General features: G+C 38.6%; 1 protein-coding gene across 2 annotated transcripts in view; it reads right to left on the minus strand.

Moving 5' to 3' along the window:
• LOC136590526 (beta-arrestin-1) overlaps positions 1-24,143 on the minus strand; it is a 224,088-nt gene that overhangs the window by 7,556 nt on the left and 192,389 nt on the right. Inside the window, exons 12-15 of one of the 2 annotated variants that reach the window (XM_066588379.1) lie at positions 23,470-23,553; positions 16,816-16,839; positions 15,143-15,213; positions 12,697-12,748 (exon numbers count right to left, since the gene is read on the minus strand). In XM_066588379.1, coding sequence (XP_066444476.1) covers positions 12,697-12,748; positions 15,143-15,213; positions 16,816-16,839; positions 23,470-23,553 — 231 coding nt within the window. The remainder of the gene's footprint in view (positions 1-12,696; positions 12,749-15,142; positions 15,214-16,815; positions 16,840-23,469; positions 23,554-24,143) is intronic. The other variant, XM_066588380.1, reaches the window with a different exon arrangement.

Genomic DNA, 24,143 nt, shown 5'->3' on the forward strand with positions numbered 1-24,143 from the left:
AGAAAAACTGCATTGTACAGCACAGTGTGCCAAAAATAATGGGAAGAAAAATACAATTATTTCAATAGTAAAAATATAGAAAGCAAAAAGTATAAATCATGAGAAACAGATTAGAGACGGATAACGAGTCCGGCCAGACAATTAGTAATTACATAAACAATAGGATGATTAAAGGACAACAACAAGCAGATATTAGCATGTCATATACATTTTTGTCCAGTATTATAGTAGTTATATTCTTGTACATAGGAGCAGTATTCTAGTAGTTATATTTTTGTACATAGGGGGCAGTATTATAGTAGTTATATTCTTGTACATAGGGGGCAGTATTATAGTAGTTATATTCTTGTACATAGGAGGACAGTATTATAGTAGTTATATTCTTGTACATAGGGGGCAGTATTATAGTAGTTATATTCTTGTACATAGGGGAGCAGTATTATAGTAGTTATATTCTTGTACATAGGAGGCAGTATTATAGTAGTTATATTCTTGTACATAGGAGCAGTATTATAGTAGTTATATTCTTGTACATAGGGGCAGTATTATAGTAGTTATATTCTTGTACATAGGGAGCAGTATTATAGTAGTTATATTCTTGTACATAGGGGGCAGTATTCTAGTAGTTATATTTTTGTACATAGGAGGCAGTATTATAGTAGTTATATTCTTGTACATAGGGGGCAGTATTATTGTAGTTATATTCTTGTACATAGGGGTAGTATTACAGTAGTTATATTCTTGTACATAGAGAGCAGTATTATAGTAGTTATATTCTTGTACATAGGGGGCAGTATTATAGTAGTTATATTCTTGTACATAGGGGACAGTATTATAGTAGTTATATTCTTGTACATAGGAGGCAGTATTATAGTAGTTATATTCTTGTATATAGGAGGCAGTATTATAGCAGTTATATTCTTGTACATAGGGGCAGTATTATACTAGTTATATTCTTGTACATAGGGGCAGTATTATAGTAGTTATATTCTTGTACATAGGGGCAGTATTATACTAGTTATATTCTTGTACATAGGAGGCAGTATTATAGTAGTTATATTTGTGTACATAGGGGGCAGTATTATAGTAGTTATATTCTTGTACATAGGAGCAGTATTATAGTAGTTATATTCTTGTACATAGGAGGCAGTATTATAGTAGTTATATTCTTGTACATAGGGGGCAGTATTATAGTAGTTATATTCTTGTACATAGAGGGCAGGATTATAGTAGTTATAGTCTTGTACATAGGGAGCAGTATTATAGTAGTTATATTCTTGTACATAGGAGTAGTATTATAGTAGTTATATTCTTGTACATAGGGAGCAGTATTATAGTAGTTATATTCTTGTACATAGGAGGCAGTATTATAGTAGTTATATTCTTGTACATAGGGGGCAGTATTATAGTAGTTATTTTCTTGTACATAGGAGGCAGTATTATAGTGGTTATATTCTTTTACATAGGAGGCAGTATTATAGTAGTTATATTCTTGTACATAGGAGGCAGTATTATAGTAGTTATATTCTTGTACATAGGGGACAGTATTATAGTAGTTATATTCTTGTACATAGGAGGCAGTATTATAGTAGTTATATTCTTGTACATAGGAGACAGTATTATAGTTGTTATATTCTTGTATATAGGAGGCAGTATTATAGCAGTTATATTCTTGTACATAGGGGCAGTATTATAGTAATTATATTCTTGTACATAGGGGGCAGTATTATAGTAGTTATATTCTTGTCCATAGAGGGCAGGATTATAGCAGTCATAGTCTTGTACATAGGGAGCAGTATTATAGTAGTTATATTCTTGTACATAGGAGTAGTATTATAGTAGTTATATTCTTGTACATAGGAGGCAGTATTATAGTAGTTATATTCTTGTACATAGGGAGCAGTATTATAGTAGTTATATTCTTGTATATAGGGGGCAGTATTATAGTAGTTATATTCTTGTACATAGGGGACAGTATTATAGTAGTTATATTCTTGTATATAGGAGCAGTATTATAGTAGTTATATTCTTGTACATAGGAGGCAGTATTATAGTAGTTATATTCTTGTACATAGGTGGCAGTATTATAGTAGTTATATTCTTGTACATAGGGGCAGTATTACAGTAGTTATATTCTTGTACATAGGGGCAGTATTATAGTAGTTATATTCTTGTACATAGGGGGCAGTATTATAGTAGTTATATTCTTGTACATAGGGGCAGTATTACAGTAGTTATATTCTTGTACATAGGGGGCAGTATTATAGTAGTTATATTCTTGTACATAGGGTCAGTATTATAGTAGTTATATTCTTGTACATAAGAGCAGTATTATAGTAGTTATATTCTTGTACATAGGGGGCAGTATTATAGTAGTTATATTCTTGTACATAGGGGCAGTATTATAGTAGTTATATTCTTGTACATAAGAGCAGTATTATAGTAGTTATATTCTTGTACATAGGGGGCAGTATTATAGTAGTTATATTCTTGTACATAGGGGGCAGTATTATAGTAGTTATATTCTTGTACAAAGGGGGCAGTATTATAGTAGTTATATTCTTGTACATAGGGGGCAGTATTATAGTAGTTATATCCTTGTACATAGGGGCAGTATTATACTAGTTATATTCTTGTACATAGGGGGCAGTATTATAGTAGTTATATTCTTGTACATAGGGAGCAGTATTATAGTAGTTATATTCTTGTACATAAGAGCAGTATTATAGTAGTTATATTCTTGTACATAGGGGGCAGTATTCTAGTAGTTATATTCTTGTATATAGGGGCAGTATTATAGTAGTTATATTCTTGTACATAGGAGCAGTATTATAGTAGTTATATTCTTGTACATAGGGGGCAGTATTATAGTAGTTATATTCTTGTACATAGAAGCAGTATTATAGTAGTTATATTCTTGTACATAGGGGGCAGTATTATAGTAGTTATATTCCTGTACATAGGGGGCAGTATTATAGTAGTTATATTCTTGTACATAAGAGCAGTATTATAGTAGTTATATTCTTGTACATAGGGGGCAGTATTATAGTAGTTATATTCTTGTACATAAGAGCAGTATTATAGTAGTTATATTCTTGTACATAGGGGGCAGTATTATAGTAGTTATATTCTTGTACATAGGGGCAGTATTATAGTAGTTATATTCTTGTACATAAGAGCAGTATTATAGTAGTTATATTCTTGTACATAGGGGCAGTATTATAGTAGTTCTATTAGTGTACATAGGAGCAGTATTATAGTAGTTATATTCTTGTACATAGAAGCAGTATTATAGTAGTTATATTCTTGTACATAGGGGGCAGTATTATAGTAGTTATATTCTTGTACATAGGAGGCAGAATTATAGTAGTTATATTCTTGTACATAGGGGGCAGTATTATAGTAGTTATATTCTTGTACATAGGAAGCAGTATTATAGTAGTTATATTCTTGTACATAGGGGGCAGTATTATAGTGGTTATATTCTTGTACATAGGGGGCAGTATTATAGTAGTTATATTCTTCTACATAGGGGGCAGCATTATAGTAGTTATATTCTTGAACATAGGGGGCAGTATTATAGTAGTTATATTCTTGTACATAGGGGGCAGTATTATAGTAGTTATATTCTTGTACATAGGGGGCAGTATTATAGTAGTTATACTCTTGTACATAGGGGGCAGTATTATAGTAGTTATATTCTTGTACAAAGGGGGCAGTATTATAGTAGTTATATTCTTGTACATAGGGGGCAGTATTATAGTAGTTATATCCTTGTACATAGGGGCAGTATTATAGTAGTTATATTCTTGTACATAGGGGGCAGTATTATAGTAGTTATATTCTTGTACATAGGGAGCAGTATTATAGTAGTTATATTCTTGTACATAAGAGCAGTATTCTAGTAGTTATATTTTTGTACATAGGGGGCAGTATTATAGTAGTTATATTCTTGTACAAAGGGAGCAGTATTATAGTAGTTATATTCTTGTACATAGGAGGCAGTATTATAGTAGTTATATTCTTGTACATAGGAGCAGTATTATAGTAGTTATATTCTTGTACATAGGGAGCAGTATTATAGTAGTTATATTCTTGTACATAGGGGGCAGTATTCTAGTAGTTATATTTTTGTACATAGGAGGCAGTATTATAGTAGTTATATTCTTGTACATAGGGGGCAGTATTATTGTAGTTATATTCTTGTACATAGGGGTAGTATTATAGTAGTTATATTCTTGTACATAGAGAGCAGTATTATAGTAGTTATATTCTTGTACATAGGGGGCAGTATTATAGTAGTTATATTCTTGTACATAGGGGACAGTATTATAGTAGTTATATTCTTGTACATAGGAGGCAGTATTATAGTAGTTATATTCTTGTATATAGGAGGCAGTATTATAGCAGTTATATTCTTGTACATAGGGGCAGTATTATACTAGTTATATTCTTGTACATAGGGGCAGTATTATAGTAGTTATATTCTTGTACATAGGAGCAGTATTATAGTAGTTATATTCTTGTACATCGGAGGCAGTATTATAGTAGTTATATTCTTGTACATAGGGGGCAGTATTATAGTAGTTATATTCTTGTACATAGAGGGCAGGATTATAGTAGTTATAGTCTTGTACATAGGGAGCAGTATTATAGTAGTTATATTCTTGTACATAGGAGTAGTATTATAGTAGTTATATTCTTGTACATAGGGAGCAGTATTATAGTAGTTATATTCTTGTACATAGGAGGCAGTATTATAGTAGTTATATTCTTGTACATAGGGGGCAGTATTATAGTAGTTATTTTCTTGTACATAGGAGGCAGTATTATAGTGGTTATATTCTTTTACATAGGAGGCAGTATTATAGTAGTTATATTCTTGTACATAGGAGGCAGTATTATAGTAGTTATATTCTTGTACATAGGGGACAGTATTATAGTAGTTATATTCTTGTACATAGGAGGCAGTATTATAGTAGTTATATTCTTGTACATAGGAGACAGTATTATAGTTGTTATATTCTTGTATATAGGAGGCAGTATTATAGCAGTTATATTCTTGTACATAGGGGCAGTATTATAGTAATTATATTCTTGTACATAGGGGGCAGTATTATAGTAGTTATATTCTTGTCCATAGAGGGCAGGATTATAGCAGTCATAGTCTTGTACATAGGGAGCAGTATTATAGTAGTTATATTCTTGTACATAGGAGTAGTATTATAGTAGTTATATTCTTGTACATAGGAGGCAGTATTATAGTAGTTATATTCTTGTACATAAGAAGCAGTATTATAGTAGTTATATTCTTGTATATAGGAGCAGTATTATAGTAGTTATATTCTTGTACATAGGAGGCAGTATTATAGTAGTTATATTCTTGTACATAGGAGGCTGTATTATAGTAGTTATATTCTTGTACATAGGTGGCAGTATTCTAGTAGTTATATTCTTGTACATAGGGGCAGTATTACAGTAGTTATATTCTTGTACATAGGGGCAGTATTATAGTAGTTATATTCTTGTACATAGGGGGCAGTATTATAGTAGTTATATTCTTGTACATAGGGGCAGTATTACAGTAGTTATATTCTTGTACATAGGGGGCAGTATTATAGTAGTTATATTCTTGTACATAGGGTCAGTATTATAGTAGTTATATTCTTGTACATACGAGCAGTATTATAGTAGTTATATTCTTGTCCATAGGGGGCAGTATTATAGTAGTTATATTCTTGTACATAGGGGCAGTATTATAGTAGTTATATTCTTGTACATAAGAGCAGTATTATAGTAGTTATATTCTTGTACATAGGGGGCAGTATTATAGTAGTTATATTCTTGTACATAGGGGGCAGTATTATAGTAGTTATATCCTTGTACATAGGGGCAGTATTATAGTAGTTATATTCTTGTACATAGGGGGCAGTATTATAGTAGTTATATTCTTGTACATAGGGAGCAGTATTATAGTAGTTATATTCTTGTACATAAGAGCAGTATTATAGTAGTTATATTCTTGTACATAGGGGGCAGTATTCTAGTAGTTATATTCTTGTATATAGGGGCAGTATTATAGTAGTTATATTCTTGTACATAGGAGCAGTATTATAGTAGTTATATTCTTGTACATAGGGGGCAGTATTATAGTAGTTATATTCTTGTACATAGAAGCAGTATTATAGTAGTTATATTCTTGTACATAGGGGGCAGTATTGTAGTAGTTATATTATTGTACATAGGAGGCAGTATTATAGTAGTTATATTCTTGTACATAAGAGCAGTATTATAGTAGTTATATTCTTGTACATAGGGGCAGTATTACAGTAGTTATATTCTTGTACATAGGGGGCAGTATTATAGTAGTTATATTCTTGTACATAGGGGGCAGTATTATAGTAGTTATATTCTTGTACATAGGGGCAGTATTATAGTAGTTATATTCTTGTACATAAGAGCAGTATTATAGTAGTTATATTCTTGTACATAGGGGCAGTATTATAGTAGTTCTATTAGTGTACATAGGAGCAGTATTATAGTAGTTATATTCTTGTACATAGAAGCAGTATTATAGTAGTTATATTCTTGTACATAGGGGGCAGTATTATAGTAGTTATATTCTTGTACATAGGAGGCAGAATTATAGTAGTTATATTCTTGTACATAGGGGGCAGTATTATAGTAGTTATATTCTTGTACATAGGAAGCAGTATTATAGTAGTTATATTCTTGTACATAGGGGGCAGTATTATAGTGGTTATATTCTTGTACATAGGGGGCAGTATTATAGTAGTTATATTCTTCTACATAGGGGGCAGTATTATAGTAGTTATATTCTTGTACATAGGGGCAGTATTATAGTAGTTATATTCTTGTACATAGGGGGCAGTATTATAGTAGTTATATTCTTGTACATAGGGAGCAGTATTATAGTAGTTATATTCTTGTACATAAGAGCAGTATTATAGTAGTTATATTCTTGTACATAGGGGGCAGTATTATAGTAGTTATATTCTTGTACATAGGGAGCAGTATTATTGTAGTTATATTCTTGTACATAGGAGGCAGTATTATAGTAGTTATATTCTTGTACATAGGAGGCAGTATTATAGTAGTTATATTCTTGTACATAGGGGCAGTATTATAGTAGTTATATTCTTGTACATAGGAGGCAGTATTATAGTAGTTATATTCTTGTACATAGGAGGCAGTATTATAGTAGTTATATTCTTGTACATAGAGGGCAGTATTATAGTAGTTATATTCTTGTACACAGGGGGCAGTATTATAGTAGTTATATTCTTGTACATAGGAGCAGTATTCTAGTAGTTATATTTTTGTACATAGGGGGCAGTATTATAGTAGTTATATTCTTGTACAAAGGGAGCAGTATTATAGTAGTTATATTCTTGTACATAGGAGGCAGTATTATAGTAGTTATATTCTTGTACATAGGAGCAGTATTATAGTAGTTATATTCTTGTACATAGGGAGCAGTATTATAGTAGTTATATTCTTGTACATAGGGGGCAGTATTCTAGTAGTTATATTTTTGTACATAGGAGGCAGTATTATAGTAGTTATATTCTTGTACATAGGGGGCAGTATTATTGTAGTTATATTCTTGTACATAGGGGTAGTATTATAGTAGTTATATTCTTGTACATAGAGAGCAGTATTATAGTAGTTATATTCTTGTACATAGGGGGCAGTATTATAGTAGTTATATTCTTGTACATAGGGGACAGTATTATAGTAGTTATATTCTTGTACATAGGAGGCAGTATTATAGTAGTTATATTCTTGTATATAGGAGGCAGTATTATAGCAGTTATATTCTTGTACATAGGGGCAGTATTATACTAGTTATATTCTTGTACATAGGGGCAGTATTATAGTAGTTATATTCTTGTACATAGGAGCAGTATTATAGTAGTTATATTCTTGTACATCGGAGGCAGTATTATAGTAGTTATATTCTTGTACATAGGGGGCAGTATTATAGTAGTTATATTCTTGTACATAGAGGGCAGGATTATAGTAGTTATAGTCTTGTACATAGGGAGCAGTATTATAGTAGTTATATTCTTGTACATAGGAGTAGTATTATAGTAGTTATATTCTTGTACATAGGGAGCAGTATTATAGTAGTTATATTCTTGTACATAGGAGGCAGTATTATAGTAGTTATATTCTTGTACATAGGGGGCAGTATTATAGTAGTTATTTTCTTGTACATAGGAGGCAGTATTATAGTGGTTATATTCTTTTACATAGGAGGCAGTATTATAGTAGTTATATTCTTGTACATAGGAGGCAGTATTATAGTAGTTATATTCTTGTACATAGGGGACAGTATTATAGTAGTTATATTCTTGTACATAGGAGGCAGTATTATAGTAGTTATATTCTTGTACATAGGAGGCAGTATTATAGTGGTTATATTCTTTTACATAGGAGGCAGTATTATAGTTGTTATATTCTTGTATATAGGAGGCAGTATTATAGCAGTTATATTCTTGTACATAGGGGCAGTATTATAGTAATTATATTCTTGTACATAGGGGGCAGTATTATAGTAGTTATATTCTTGTCCATAGAGGGCAGGATTATAGCAGTCATAGTCTTGTACATAGGGAGCAGTATTATAGTAGTTATATTCTTGTACATAGGAGTAGTATTATAGTAGTTATATTCTTGTACATAAGAAGCAGTATTATAGTAGTTATATTCTTGTATATAGGAGCAGTATTATAGTAGTTATATTCTTGTACATAGGAGGCAGTATTATAGTAGTTATATTCTTGTACATAGGAGGCTGTATTATAGTAGTTATATTCTTGTACAAAGGTGGCAGTATTATAGTAGTTATATTCTTGTACATAGGGGCAGTATTACAGTAGTTATATTCTTGTACATAGGGGCAGTATTATAGTAGTTATATTCTTGTACATAGGGGGCAGTATTATAGTAGTTATATTCTTGTACATAGGGGCAGTATTACAGTAGTTATATTCTTGTACATAGGGGGCAGTATTATAGTAGTTATATTCTTGTACATAGGGTCAGTATTATAGTAGTTATATTCTTGTACATAAGAGCAGTATTATAGTAGTTATATTCTTGTCCATAGGGGGCAGTATTATAGTAGTTATATTCTTGTACATAGGGGCAGTATTATAGTAGTTATATTCTTGTACATAAGAGCAGTATTATAGTAGTTATATTCTTGTACATAGGGGGCAGTATTATAGTAGTTATATTCTTGTACATAGGGGGCAGTATTATAGTAGTTATATTCTTGTACAAAGGGGGCAGTATTATAGTAGTTATATTCTTGTACATAGGGGGCAGTATTATAGTAGTTATATTCTTGTACAAAGGGGGCAGTATTATAGTAGTTATATTCTTGTACATAGGGGGCAGTATTATAGTAGTTATATCCTTGTACATAGGGGCAGTATTATAGTAGTTATATTCTTGTACATAGGGGGCAGTATTATAGTAGTTATATTCTTGTACATAGGGGGCAGTATTATAGTAGTTATATTCTTGTACAAAGGGGGCAGTATTATAGTAGTTATATTCTTGTACATAGGGGGCAGTATTATAGTAGTTATATCCTTGTACATAGGGGCAGTATTATAGTAGTTATATTCTTGTACATAGGGGGCAGTATTATAGTAGTTATATTCTTGTACATAGGGAGCAGTATTATAGTAGTTATATTCTTGTACATAAGAGCAGTATTATAGTAGTTATATTCTTGTACATAGGGGGCAGTATTCTAGTAGTTATATTCTTGTATATAGGGGCAGTATTATAGTAGTTATATTCTTGTACATAGGAGCAGTATTATAGTAGTTATATTCTTGTACATAGGGGGCAGTATTATAGTAGTTATATTCTTGTACATAGAAGCAGTATTATAGTAGTTATATTCTTGTACATAGGGGGCAGTATTGTAGTAGTTATATTATTGTACATAGGAGGCAGTATTATAGTAGTTATATTCTTGTACATAAGAGCAGTATTATAGTAGTTATATTCTTGTACATAGGGGCAGTATTACAGTAGTTATATTCTTGTACATAGGGGGCAGTATTATAGTAGTTATATTCTTGTACATAGGGGGCAGTATTATAGTAGTTATATTCTTGTACATAGGGGCAGTATTATAGTAGTTATATTCTTGTACATAAGAGCAGTATTATAGTAGTTATATTCTTGTACATAGGGGCAGTATTATAGTAGTTCTATTAGTGTACATAGGAGCAGTATTATAGTAGTTATATTCTTGTACATAGAAGCAGTATTATAGTAGTTATATTCTTGTACATAGGGGGCAGTATTATAGTAGTTATATTCTTGTACATAGGAGGCAGAATTATAGTAGTTATATTCTTGTACATAGGGGGCAGTATTATAGTAGTTATATTCTTGTACATAGGAAGCAGTATTATAGTAGTTATATTCTTGTACATAGGGGGCAGTATTATAGTGGTTATATTCTTGTACATAGGGGGCAGTATTATAGTAGTTATATTCTTCTACATAGGGGGCAGTATTATAGTAGTTATATTCTTGTACATAGGGGGCAGTATTATAGTAGTTATATTCTTGTACATAGGGGGCAGTATTATAGTAGTTATATTCTTGTACATAGGGGGCAGTATTATAGTAGTTATATTCTTGTACATAGGGGCAGTATTATAGTAGTTATATTCTTGTACAAAGGGGGCAGTATTATAGTAGTTATATTCTTGTACATAGGGGGCAGTATTATAGTAGTTATATCCTTGTACATAGGGGCAGTATTATAGTAGTTATATTCTTGTACATAGGGGGCAGTATTATAGTAGTTATATTCTTGTACATAGGGAGCAGTATTATAGTAGTTATATTCTTGTACATAAGAGCAGTATTATAGTAGTTATATTCTTGTACATAGGGAGCAGTATTATAGTAGATATATTCTTGTACATAGGGGGCAGTATTATAGTAGTTATATTGTTGTACATAGAAGCAGTATTATAGTAGTTATATTCTTGTACATAGGGGGCAGTATTATAGTAGTTATATTCTTGTACATAGGAGGCAGAATTATAGTAGTTATATTCTTGTACATAGGGGGCAGTATTATAGTAGTTATATTCTTGTACATAGGAAGCAGTATTATAGTAGTTATATTCTTGTACATAGGGGGCAGTATTATAGCGGTTATATTCTTGTACATAGGGGGCAGTATTATAGTAGTTATATTCTTCTACATAGGGGGCAGTATTATAGTAGTTATATTCTTGTACATAGGGGGCAGTATTATAGTAGTTATATTCTTGTACATAGGGGGCAGTATTATAGTAGTTATATTCTTGTACATAGGGGGCAGTATTATAGTAGTTATATTCTTGTACATAGGGGGCAGTATTATAGTAGCTATATTCTTGTACAAAAGGGGCAGTATTATAGTAGTTATATTCTTGTACATAGGGGGCAGTATTATAGTAGTTATATCCTTGTACATAGGGGCAGTATTATAGTAGTTATATTCTTGTACATAGGGGGCAGTATTATAGTAGTTATATTCTTGTACATAGGGAGCAGTATTATAGTAGTTATATTCTTGTACATAAGAGCAGTATTATAGTAGTTATATTCTTGTACATAGGGGGCAGTATTATAGTAGTTATATTCTTGTACATAGGGAGCAGTATTATAGTAGATATATTCTTGTACATAGGGGGCAGTATTATAGTAGTTATATTCTTCTACATAGGGGGCAGTATTATAGTAGTTATATTCTTCTACATAGGGGGCAGTATTATAGTAGTTATATTCTTGTACATAGGGGGCAGTATTATAGTAGTTATATGCTTGTACATAGGGGGCAGTATTATAGTAGTTATATTCTTGTACATAGGGAGCAGTATTATAGTAGTTATATTCTTGTACATAGGGGGCAGTATTATAGTAGTTATATTCTTGTACATAGGGGGCAGTATTATAGTAGTTATATTCTTGTACATAGGGAGCAGTATTATAGTAGTTATATTCTTGTACATAGGGGCAGTATTATAGTAGTTATATTCTTGTATATAGGGGGCAGTATTATAGTAGTTATATTCTTGTATATAGGGGGCAGTATTATAGTAGTTATATTCTTGTACATAGGGGCAGTATTATAGTAGTTATATTCTTGTACATAGGGGGCAGTATTATAGTAGTTATATTCTTGTACATAGGGGGCAGTATTATTGTAGTTATATTCTTGTACATAGGGGGCAGTATTATAGTAGTTATATTCTTGTACATAGGGGGCAGTATTATAGTAGTTATATTCTTGTACATAGGGGGCAGTATTATTGTAGTTATATTCTTGTACATAGGGGGCAGTATTATAGTAGTTATATTCTTGTACATAGGGGGCAGTATGATATAGAGAATGGTGTACTTCAGTCAGCATTGTGTGTAGTTGTTCTCTAAATGACTGTCATCATGCAAGCAAATGAAGAAAGACAGCAGGTTAAGGTCAGGTCTTACTTTGATTTTCCTCTCTCTATGTACATGCAAAGATGAATGGAAAGCCATGCAGAAGAGACAGAATTGTTAGATCAGTCATGCAGCAGAAACGTCTCCTGATCACGGGTGTTATGATACACGGGTTACAAGGTATTACAGACATTTGCAGCTTACTTTGTATCAAACTCTATGAGATTTGTATCTATGGGAGCTTCACTCTCAGGAACTATAAGAGAAGGTCACAAACATCGAGTCACAACCAAATATCACGGACAACAAATAACGGCGACTAACAGTAATAAGATCACAATCAGTTCACTTCTCTTTGCCTCAGTCTCAGTTATCATTACTGCTCGCATCTTAGAGAACGGCTTGTAACTCCTTGTGAACTGGACGCTGCTGCATTATTTGCTATTGTCAGGGTCTCCAGCGAGTCTGAGGAAGGGGCGCGTGTGCCTCGAAGCGCCTGCCGTTTTATGCTGGTTTTTAACAAATAAAGATATCTTCTTTTGAACCTAAACATCCGCATCCAATAGGTGGCGCCGACCTACCAGCACAGACTCTTAACAGTAAGTCAAATACTAAGATGCTTGTAACATAGTTAGAGGAACAAGCGCTGGTTTGGGGTGTCAGACAGGCCCATTAAAGGGTCCTGCAGAAATCTGTAAATTAAAGAAATCAAGGGTCCTTCACCTCCTGAAGACCTCCATCTTCTGCTTCAGCAAGCTGCCCCTCAGCCAGAGATAACCATGTTTAGAGGGTTTTTCTACTACTTTAACCCCTTAGTGACGCGACCCATTTTGGACCTACGTATGTGGCGATTTTTGAGAATGTTTATATTCGTTTTTCAAAATCCATAACTTTTTTATTTTGACATCGACATGGCCGCCGGAGGGTTTGGTTCTTTTCATAGTGAGCTGTAGTTTTTTATTTTGAACATGGCCGCCGGAGGGTTTGGTTCTTTTCATAGTGAGCTGTAGTTTTTTATTTGTGGGGTACATATAGTTTATTGTAGAACTTCTATTAAGGCTGGGTTCACACGGGGCCGATTTGCAGCCGTGCGGCCGGTAATCCCGGGATTAGCCAGCCATGTGGACAAGATTTCTCAGAAATGTCGTCCACACAGGACGGCAAATCCGCTGCGGCGGCACGAATTAGTTGACCGCACTATGTCTTTTTTTTTTTCGCTGCAGCCGCGCTCTGCTCTATGGGAGCGCTGGCCGCAGCGGAAAAGCGAGCGGCCGGGCCACTTCAAAACCGCCACAGGTTTTGAAGCAGCGTTTCTCCCGGTGGAAATCTCGCGGTTTTTCGCTGCGGCCAAACCGCGGGATTTCAGTGGGGAATCCACCCCGTGGGAACCCAGCCTAACGGTTTTTGGAGGGAGAAAAAACACTAATTCTGCATTGTATTGTTTTTGTTTACAGCGCTAGTCCTGCCGCAGAAATGACATGATACCTTTATCCTGCTGATTGGTATGATTACAGCAATCCCAAAATTATATAGATTTTCATAGAATCATAGACTGGTAGAGTTGGCAGGGACATCCAGGGTCATCGGGTCCTCCAGGGTCATTGGGTCCTCCAGGGTCATCGGGATCTCCAGGGTCATCGGGTCCTCCAGGGTCATCGGGCCCTCCATGGTCATCGGGTCCTCCAGGGTCATCGGGTCCTCCAGGGTCATCGGTACATCCAGGGTCATCGGGTCCTCCAGGGTCATCGGGCCCTCCATGGTCATCAAGACCTCCAGGGTCATCGGGTCCTCCAGGGTCATCAAGACCTCCAGGGTCATCGGGTCCTCCAGGGTCATCGGGTCCTCCAGGGTCATCAGGACCTCCAGGGTCATCGGGTCCTCCAGGGTCATCGGGTCCTCCAGGGTCATCAGTACATCCAGGGTCATCGGTACATCCAGGGTCATTGGGTCCGACCCCCGGCTTAGAGCAGGATATTTTGTGGGGTTTTCAACTTTTGAACCATAAAACCCCTTTTTTTAATATTTTTAGTTTGGGATCGCTGCATTCAAGGTTCCAAAACTTTTTTATTTTTCCGTCAACGGAGCTCTGTGAGGACGGTATGTTTTTTGCATGACGAGCTGCAGTTTTTATTAATCCCATTTTGGGGTACATATGTCTTTTCTGATCATTTTATAGCATTTTTTTAGGAGGTGGAGTGAAGATCAAAAGCACTTTGGTTCAGTTTTGGCCAATGGCATCATTGATCGAACACTCTTTTTTGTGAACTCTTTACATGCCAAGATCAGCATTGATTGCAGCTTGTAAAGGGTTAGCAGCAGGGATCGGTGTTCACAATGATCCCTGCTGATGAAACAGGAGGCCAGCTGTCAGTCAGATGACGGTGGCTTCACTTCTGAGCTTGTGCCATCCATAGGAGGTAAATGTATGTCCTGAGCAGCCGATATGAAGGTGCCACAAAAAGCACAGCTCCATACAATGTGAAGTGGCCTGGAATGGTACTGCAGCACTTTCCCATTGAATTAAATGGGCACCACTTTTGCAGAAGGCATTGGAATTTGTCCCTAGATGGAGTGGGCTCAGGAGTCAGGCCGGGTGATTGCCTTGTTAAACAGCTGACACAATCAGGTAACCCGGATTGACACTTCTTACCTTCTCGGTGTAGAGGCTCCTCCTTGGGTTTCGGATGCATCAAAGTAAAAGGCAGTTCTACGGCGACGTCGCTAGAGAACAGGGAAGAAAAAGAGGATTAATGTTAGAATCTTGTCCTTGCTGTCCTGAAGGTGGAGACATGCTGATCTTTTTATTCAATCCGCAAAACTAAAATGATTGAAAACATAAAATGATGTGAAAACGAAGTAGCAGAGTTGTAGATGCAGCTCCGGATGTGACTGCAGTATTGGCCTCATTCTCCAATAGTTTTCCATTGTCAACCCATTTGGAGCAAATGATTGGATAACACCCTAAATCCAAAATAGGGACCTTCCACATGGGACAGAATTAGTGGTTTGGGGTTTTTTCAACATACAGGAGATCTAATTCTGCAATCACAATCTGCATAAGAAATTCTGCGCTGCGTCCTGCGGACGATTCTGCCTTGTGTGGAAGGTCGCTTACGCAGTGAGCATGCAAAACACAATGCATCGTTTACTCCAGATTGGCTGCTTATCACAGATGAGGGTGCAGGTAGAGAACTCATGGGTCGTCCTGCAGATCAGTCATACAACATGCCAGGCAGAAAACAACCGCAACAAGGGTAGACACGGAACATGGTAATCGTCATGCAAGGAGGGGGATACAGTGTAGGCACACGGATTGAGGTTGATTGGAGGCCCCATCTCACATCTGGGACTCGGACCCCAGACAATCTTCACTGATGTCTATGGCTGCTCTGGAGACAGCCCAGCAAGAGGCTCAATAGAGAGAGGCGCACACCTGCAGGACCACCTTTCCTTCTCGAAACTTTTCAAAAGTTTGGTTCGGCCGGTTCGCCGGATTTGGGCAAAAAGTTCAATACCCCTAAAGCTGGTGTATAATAGAAGAAAGAAGAAGAACAGGAAGAGTAAGAGGAGGAAGAAGAAATAGAAGAAAGAGAAAGAAGAAGACAAGGAGAAAGGAGGAGGAGAAGGGAGAAGAAAAAGAAGAAGAGGGAGGGAGAAGAAGAATAGAAAGGAGAAGGAGAAGAAGGAGAAACAAGAAGAAGAAAAGGGGAAAAAAAGTAAGAGAATGAAGAGGAAAAAAAAAGAGAAAAGCAGGAGGAGTAGCAGAAGAAGAAGGTGAAGTAGAAGAGAGAAGAGGAGGATGAAGAGGAAAAGGAGGAACTTTTAGCAAAGTTTGACGGCGAAACAGGGATTGACTGTTTCCGTTCGTTCAGCACTAGTGCCAATAAATAAGACGAGTAGTCCTGGAAAGAAGCATCCTATTCTTGACTTACTGCTGCCACCTTCTGGAAGGTGGAGATATTAGCATTAACTAAACTGGCAACTTCAAGGTCACTGCACCCTCCAGGATTCTGCGGTCCTACCATAGCAGAGGGCAGGCCACCATAAACATGACCAGACTATCAGGACTACTGGTTGACTTGATACTACGTTAATGGGCTCACAGAGTGCGGACTATGGACCGGCATGTCTTTGATGGGTGCTGTTCCTTTAAGACACAACAGACTGTATCTAACCCCTGACGATCAGTGGACACAGAATCATGGGCAGGGGACATAATGGAACAGATTGATGGTTCATGCAGCTGCAGTGTGATGAACAGAGGTCTATGAGGACGGAGTATGACAGATGCAGTGGGATTTGGTGCATGGTCGTGACAATTACCTTGATGCAAGGTCTCCCAGAAGGCTGCCATTGTTCAAAGTAGATCAGAGAATTAGTCAGCGCATGCATCAGTGACTCCGAGTCACTTAATCCCACCACAACATGTAATAAAACCCTGATAACCCGCAGCGAGGGGAAACCAGCCAGCAAGCTACACATGTGACCAGCATATGACAGGTTAAATCTTGGACTTTCCATATCTCATAGTGATCCTTAAACTCCAGTCACAGCTAGAGCTGCATGCAAAGTTGTGTTAGCTGTCAGGTTGTATAACTATAGGTTTAGGTTCTGGTTCAGCGTCACTACGCAGCATGAATATACAGTATTCACAGCCAGAGCTGCCCCGATAAACTCCTAACAGCTTAGCTGAGATGCTCAAGTATCCCCTGCAATGCGCAGCAGCAGACAGACCCCGAACTAAAGGAGACCGCGGTAACGATCTGCAGTGAAGACTGAGCTGGAAACTAGTAACACTGTGAATGCAGCTTTAGATGTGAGCAGAGAACAAGACATGATACACTCTTTATCAAAAAACACTCGGCCCCAGAAGAAGTTGTCGTTCTGCTGCAGAACCCGGCATGCAGTCCCATCTCAGGCAGATCTGTAAACTGTGAGAGTTGTGGAGTGATTGAATGAACGGTCTTGTCACCGGAGGCCCTAAAAGTATCCAAGCTAGAGGCGGTACAGCAGGGTACTAGAGCCTCCGTGCCTGACCGTATCACATCTTGTATCCAAGCTAGAGGCGGTACAACAGGGTATTAGAGCCCCCATGCCCGCCTGTATCACATCTTGTATCCAAGCTAGAGGTGGTACAACAGGGTACTAGAGCCTCCATGCCCACCTTTATCACATCTTGTATCCAAGCTAGAGGTGGTACAACAGGGTACTAGAGCCTCCATGCCCACCTTTATCACATCTTGTATCCAAGCTAGAGGCAGTACAACAGGGTACTAGAGCCTCCATGCCCCCCGTATCACATCTTGTATTCAAGCTAGAGGCGGTACAACAGGGTATTAGTGCCCCCATGCCCCCCGTATCACATCTTGTATCCAAGCTAGGTGGCGGCCCAACAGCATACTAGAGCCTCTATGCCCCCCGTATCACATCTTGTATCCAAGCTAGAGGCGGTACAACTGGGTACTGGAGCCTCCATGCCCGCCTGTATCACATCTTGTATCCAAGCTAGAGGCGGTACAGCAGGGTACTAGAGCCTCCCTACAAGGGTCGGTTCTCCACAATAAAGGACCCTTTCCCTCTGATATGTAACCACGTCTATCAATGTTACAATCACAGAGGAAGTTTCATCCTTCTGACAACTTCTCGGGAAGGGATGTTCCTGGCAGTGAGTGTAGGATTATTCCACTTGCATCCAGAGCTGCACTCACTATTCTGCTGTCTGAAAGCCATCAGTACTGCACTGACAGACACTCCCTTCACTGCTCAGCTGAAATCCCATAGTATGATTCTAGCACTGCATTGTGGGAGTTTTTTTCTATATCCTATAATTGTACACTACATCACCCACAATGCAACACAGCATTGAATGTTCTGTACAGACACTGAACCAGAAAGGGGTGACAGGGATGTACATAGTGGTGCAGCCCGGCAACTATTAGGAAACAAGATTGTGAATGCAGCTTTGGGTGTGACTGGAGTTTATGATCTGATGTAACTCAGGATCTGTAAGAGATAAGTAAAGCAATGGATGTACCAAGCTACTCAGCGCTATACGGGGATTTAAAGGGGCTTTCCAGAACTTTAACACTTAATATGATTATAAAAGGAGATTGCTAGATAATTAGCTCGCTAAATATTCTATAACGGTGACAAAAGCGGAAAAAGAGATACAGCAAATCAATATAATATATCACCGTGAGGAGAGCGGTGCGTGGTATATATACAATATCTCGCCGTGAGGGGAGCGGTGCGTGGTATATATACAATATATTACCATGAGGGGAGCGGTGCGTGGTATATATACAATATATCACCGTGAGGAGAGCGGTGCGTGGTATATATACAATATATCACCGTGAGGGGAGCGGTGCGTGGTATATATACAATATATCACCGTGAGGGGAGCGGTGCATGGCATATATACAATATATTACCATGAGGAGAGCGGTGCGTGGTATATATACAATATATCACCTTGAGGGGAGCGGTGCGTGGTATATATACAATATATCACCGTGAGGGGAGCGGTGCGTGGTATATATACAATATATCACCGTGAGGAGAGCGGTGCGTGGTATATATACAATATATCACCGTGAGGAGAGCGGTGCATGGTATATATACAATATATCACCATAAGGGGAGCGGTGCATGGCATATATACAATATATCACCGTGAGGGGAGCGGTGCGTGGTATATATACAATATATCACCGTGAGGAGAGCGGTGCGTGGTATATATACAATATATCACCGTGAGGAGAGCGGTGCGTGGTATATATACAATATATCACCATAAGGGGAGCGGTGCGTGGTATATATACAATATATCACCGTGAGGAGAGCGGTGCGTGGTATATATACAATATATCACCGTGAGGAGAGCGGTGCGTGGTATATATACAATATATCACCATAAGGGGAGCGGTGCGTGGTATATATACAATATATCACCGTCAGAAGAGAGGTGCGTGGTATATATACAATATATCACCTTGAGGGGAGCGGTGCGTGGTATATATACAATATATCACCGTGAGGGGAGCGGTGCGTGGTATATATACAATATATCACCGTGAGGAGAGCGGTGCGTGGTATATATACAATATATCACCGTGAGGAGAGCGGTGCATGGTATATATACAATATATCACCATAAGGGGAGCGGTGCGTGGTATATATACAATATATCACCGTCAGAAGAGAGGTGCGTGGTATATATACAATATATCACCTTGAGGGGAGCGGTGCGTGGTATATATACAATATATCACCGTGAGGGGAGCGGTGCGTGGTATATATACAATATATCACCGTGAGGAGAGCGGTGCGTGGTATATATACAATATATCACCGTGAGGAGAGCGGTGCATGGTATATATACAATATATCACCATAAGGGGAGCGGTGCGTGGTATATATACAATATATCACCGTGAGGAGAGCGGTGCGTGGTATATATACAATATATCACCATAAGGGGAGCGGTGCGTGGTATATATACAATATATCACCGTGAGGAGAGCGGTGCGTGGTATATATACAATATATCGCCGTGAGGAGAGCGGTGCGTGGTATATATACATTATATCGCCGTGAGGAGAGCGGTGCATGGTATATATACAATATATCACCGTGAGGGGAGCGGTGCGTGGTATATATACAATATATCACCGTGAGGGGAGCGGTGCGTGGTATATATACAATATATCACCGTGAGGAGAGCGGTGCGTGGTATATATACAATATATCACCATAAGGGGAGCGGTGCGTGGTATATATACAATATATCACCGTGAGGAGAGCGGTGCGTGGTATATATACAATATATCGCCGTGAGGAGAGCGGTGCGTGGTATATATACAATATATCGCCGTGAGGAGAGCGGTGCGTGGTATATATACAATATATCACCATAAGGGGAGCGGTGCGTGGTATATATACAATATATCACCGTGAGGAGAGCGGTGCGTGGTATATATACAATATATCGCCGTGAGGAGAGCGGTGCGTGGTATATATACAATATATCACCGTGAGGAGAGCGGTGCATGGTATATATACAATATATCACCATAAGGGGAGCGGTGCGTGGTATATATACAATATATCACCGTGAGGAGAGCGGTGCGTGGTATATATACAATATATCACCATAAGGGGAGCGGTGCGTGGTATATATACAATATATCACCGTGAGGAGAGCGGTGCGTGGTATATATACAATATATCGCCGTGAGGAGAGCGGTGCGTGGTATATATACAATATATCGCCGTGAGGAGAGCGGTGCGTGGTATATATACAATATATCACCATAAGGGGAGCGGTGCGTGGTATATATACAATATATCACCGTGAGGAGAGCGGTGCGTGGTATATATACAATATATCGCCGTGAGGAGAGCGGTGCGTGGTATATATACAATATATCGCCGTGAGGAGAGCAGTGCGTGGTATATATACAATATATCACCGTGAGGGGAGCGGTGCGTGGTATATATACAATATATCACCGTGAGGAGAGCGGTGCATGGTATATACAATATATCACCGTGAGGGGAGCGGTGCATGGTATATATACAATATATCACCGTGAGGGGAGCGGTGCATGGTATATATACAATATATCACCGTGAGGGGAGCGGTGCGTGGTATATATACAATATATCACCGTGAGGGGAGCGGTGCGTGGTATATATACAATATATCACCGTGAGGGGAGCGGTGCATGGTATATATACAATATATCACCGTGAGGGGAGCGGTGCGTGGTATATACAATATATCACCGTCAGGAGAGAGGTGCGTGGTATATATACAATATATCACCGTGAGGAGAGCGGTGCATGGTATATATACAATATATCACCGTGAGGGGAGCGGTGCATGGTATATATACAATATATCACCGTGAGGGGAGCGGTGCGTGGTATATACAATATATCACCGTCAGAAGAGAGGTGCGTGGTATATATACAATATATCACCTTGAGGGGAGCGGTGCGTGGTATATATACAATATATCACCATGAGGGGAGCGGTGCATGGTATATACAATATATTACCATGAGGGGAGCGGTGCGTGGTATATATACAATATATCGCCGTGAGGAGAGTGGTGCGTGGTATATATACAATATATCACCGTGAGGGGAGCGGTGCATGGTATATATACAATATATCACCGTGAGGAGAGCGGTGCGTGGTATATATACAATATATTACCATGAGGGGAGCGGTGCGTGGTATATATACAATATATCACCGTGAGGGGAGCGGTGCGTGGTATATATACAATATATCGCCGTGAGGAGAGCAGTGCGTGGTATATATACAATATATCACCTTGAGGGGAGCGGTGCGTGGTATATACAATATATTACCATGAGGGGAGCGGTGCATGGTATATATACAATATATTACCGTGAGGGGAGCGGTGCATGGTATATATACAATATATTACCGTGAGGGGAGCGGTGCATGGTATATATACAATATATCACCATAAGGGGAGCGGTGCATGGTATATACAATATATTACCATGAGGGGAGCGGTGCGTGGTATATATACAATATATCACCGTGAGGAGAGCGGTGCGTGGTATATATACAATATATTACCATGAGGGGAGCGGTGCATGGTATATATACAATATATTACCGTGAGGGGAGCGGTGCATGGTATATATACAATATATTACCGTGAGGGGAGCGGTGCATGGTATATATACAATATATCACCATAAGGGGAGCGGTGCATGGTATATACAATATATTACCATGAGGGGAGCGGTGCGTGGTATATATACAATATATCACCGTGAGGAGAGCGGTGCGTGGTATATATACAATATATCACCGTGAGGAGAGGGGTGCGTGGTATATATACATTATATCGCTGTGAGGAGAGCGGTGCATGGTATATACAATATATCACCGTGAGGAGAGCGGTGCGTGGTATATATACAATATATCTCCGTGAGGAGAGCGGTGCATGGTATATATACAATATATCACCGTGAGGAGAGCGGTGCGTGGTATATATACAATATATCACCGTGAGGAGAGGGGTGCGTGGTATATATACATTATATCGCTGTGAGGAGAGCGGTGCATGGTATATACAATATATCACCGTGAGGAGAGCGGTGCGTGGTATATATACAATATATCTCCGTGAGGAGAGCGGTGCATGGTATATATACAATATATCACCGTCAGGAGAGAGGTGCGTGGTATATATACAATATATCACCGTGAGGAGAGCGGTGCATGGTATATATACAATATATCACCGTCAGGAGAGAGGTGCGCGGTATATATACATTATATCGCTGTGAGGAGAGCGGTGCATGGTATATACAATATATCACCGTGAGGAGAGCGGTGCGTGGTATATATACAATATATCACCGTGAGGAGAGCGGTGCATGGTATATACAATATATCACTGTGAGGAGAGCGGTGCATGGTATATATACAATATATCACCGTGAGGAGAGCGGTGCATGGTATATACAATATATCACCGTGAGGGGAGCAGTGCGTGGTATATATACAATATATCTCCGTTACGGGAGCGGTGCATGGTATATATACAATATATCACCGTGAGGAGAGCGGTGCATGGTATATACAATATATCACCGTGAGGAGAGCAGTGCGTGGTATATATACAATATATCACCGTGAGGGGAGCGGTGCGTGGTATATACAATATATCACCGTGAGGGGAGCGGTGCATGGTATATATACAATATATCACCGTGAGGAGAGTGGTGCATGGTATATACAGCTCCTGCCCAGTATGCTACACAAAGTACAAGATGTGTACCATACTGGGCAGGAGGGTTGCGAGTTCAATCCCCCCTTGGTTCAGGTAGCCAGCTCAAGGTTGACTCATCCTTCTGAGGTCAGTAAAATGCATACCCAGTCCATTTACTGTTCTGGACAAGTGGAGTCCTGTGAAGACTTACCCTCCTCGAGACACGACCAGCTTCACCTTGACCTTGTAGGACACAATGATCCCCAGGATCTCCTTGTTGGCTCCATCTCTCAACCTAGAAATGGAGAAGCAGTGATTGAAGACGTGATGGCCACTCATCGCCCAACCCAAGGAATGCCTTATGAACACCCAGAACAGCCGCTACATAGTGTTAATATCGGTGTGCCTTTACAGTTGTGTTATAAGCCGTAATGGTTTGATTATTCTACAGGCTTTACTGAAGACAGAGCAGACCAAGTCATTGCGCATTTCTCTACCCTCCCAACTCTCAGCCAATCAGCCTTAGGCATGGTGGAATCCGGAGCGGGTGTCTGCCTCGGGTTCCGCAGCAAATACCGCCCAAATCACACGAGCGAAATCAATTGCGACTTTCCACTTGCAGATGACAAGTCACGGCTTGTTCTATTTTTGTGGGGTGTCCATTTCAGTCTTCCGACCCGCGGCCCTTCTGCAATTAACACTGTGTAAGGTCACGGGCCCCGCGTCATCGCCTTGCAATGGCGCGGAAAAATCTGTACTGCGCATGTCCCGACCATCCTCCGTACAGCTAAAGATGACAACTGACAGGTACACGGGGCACCGGCCAGGCACGGGGTCGGGTTCTACTGCAGGATCCCACATCTAGAATCCGACCCGGTCGTGTGC

Source organism: Eleutherodactylus coqui, chromosome 1 (genome assembly GCF_035609145.1).
Source record: "Eleutherodactylus coqui strain aEleCoq1 chromosome 1, aEleCoq1.hap1, whole genome shotgun sequence".
Taxonomy (NCBI): Eukaryota; Metazoa; Chordata; class Amphibia; order Anura; family Eleutherodactylidae; genus Eleutherodactylus; species Eleutherodactylus coqui.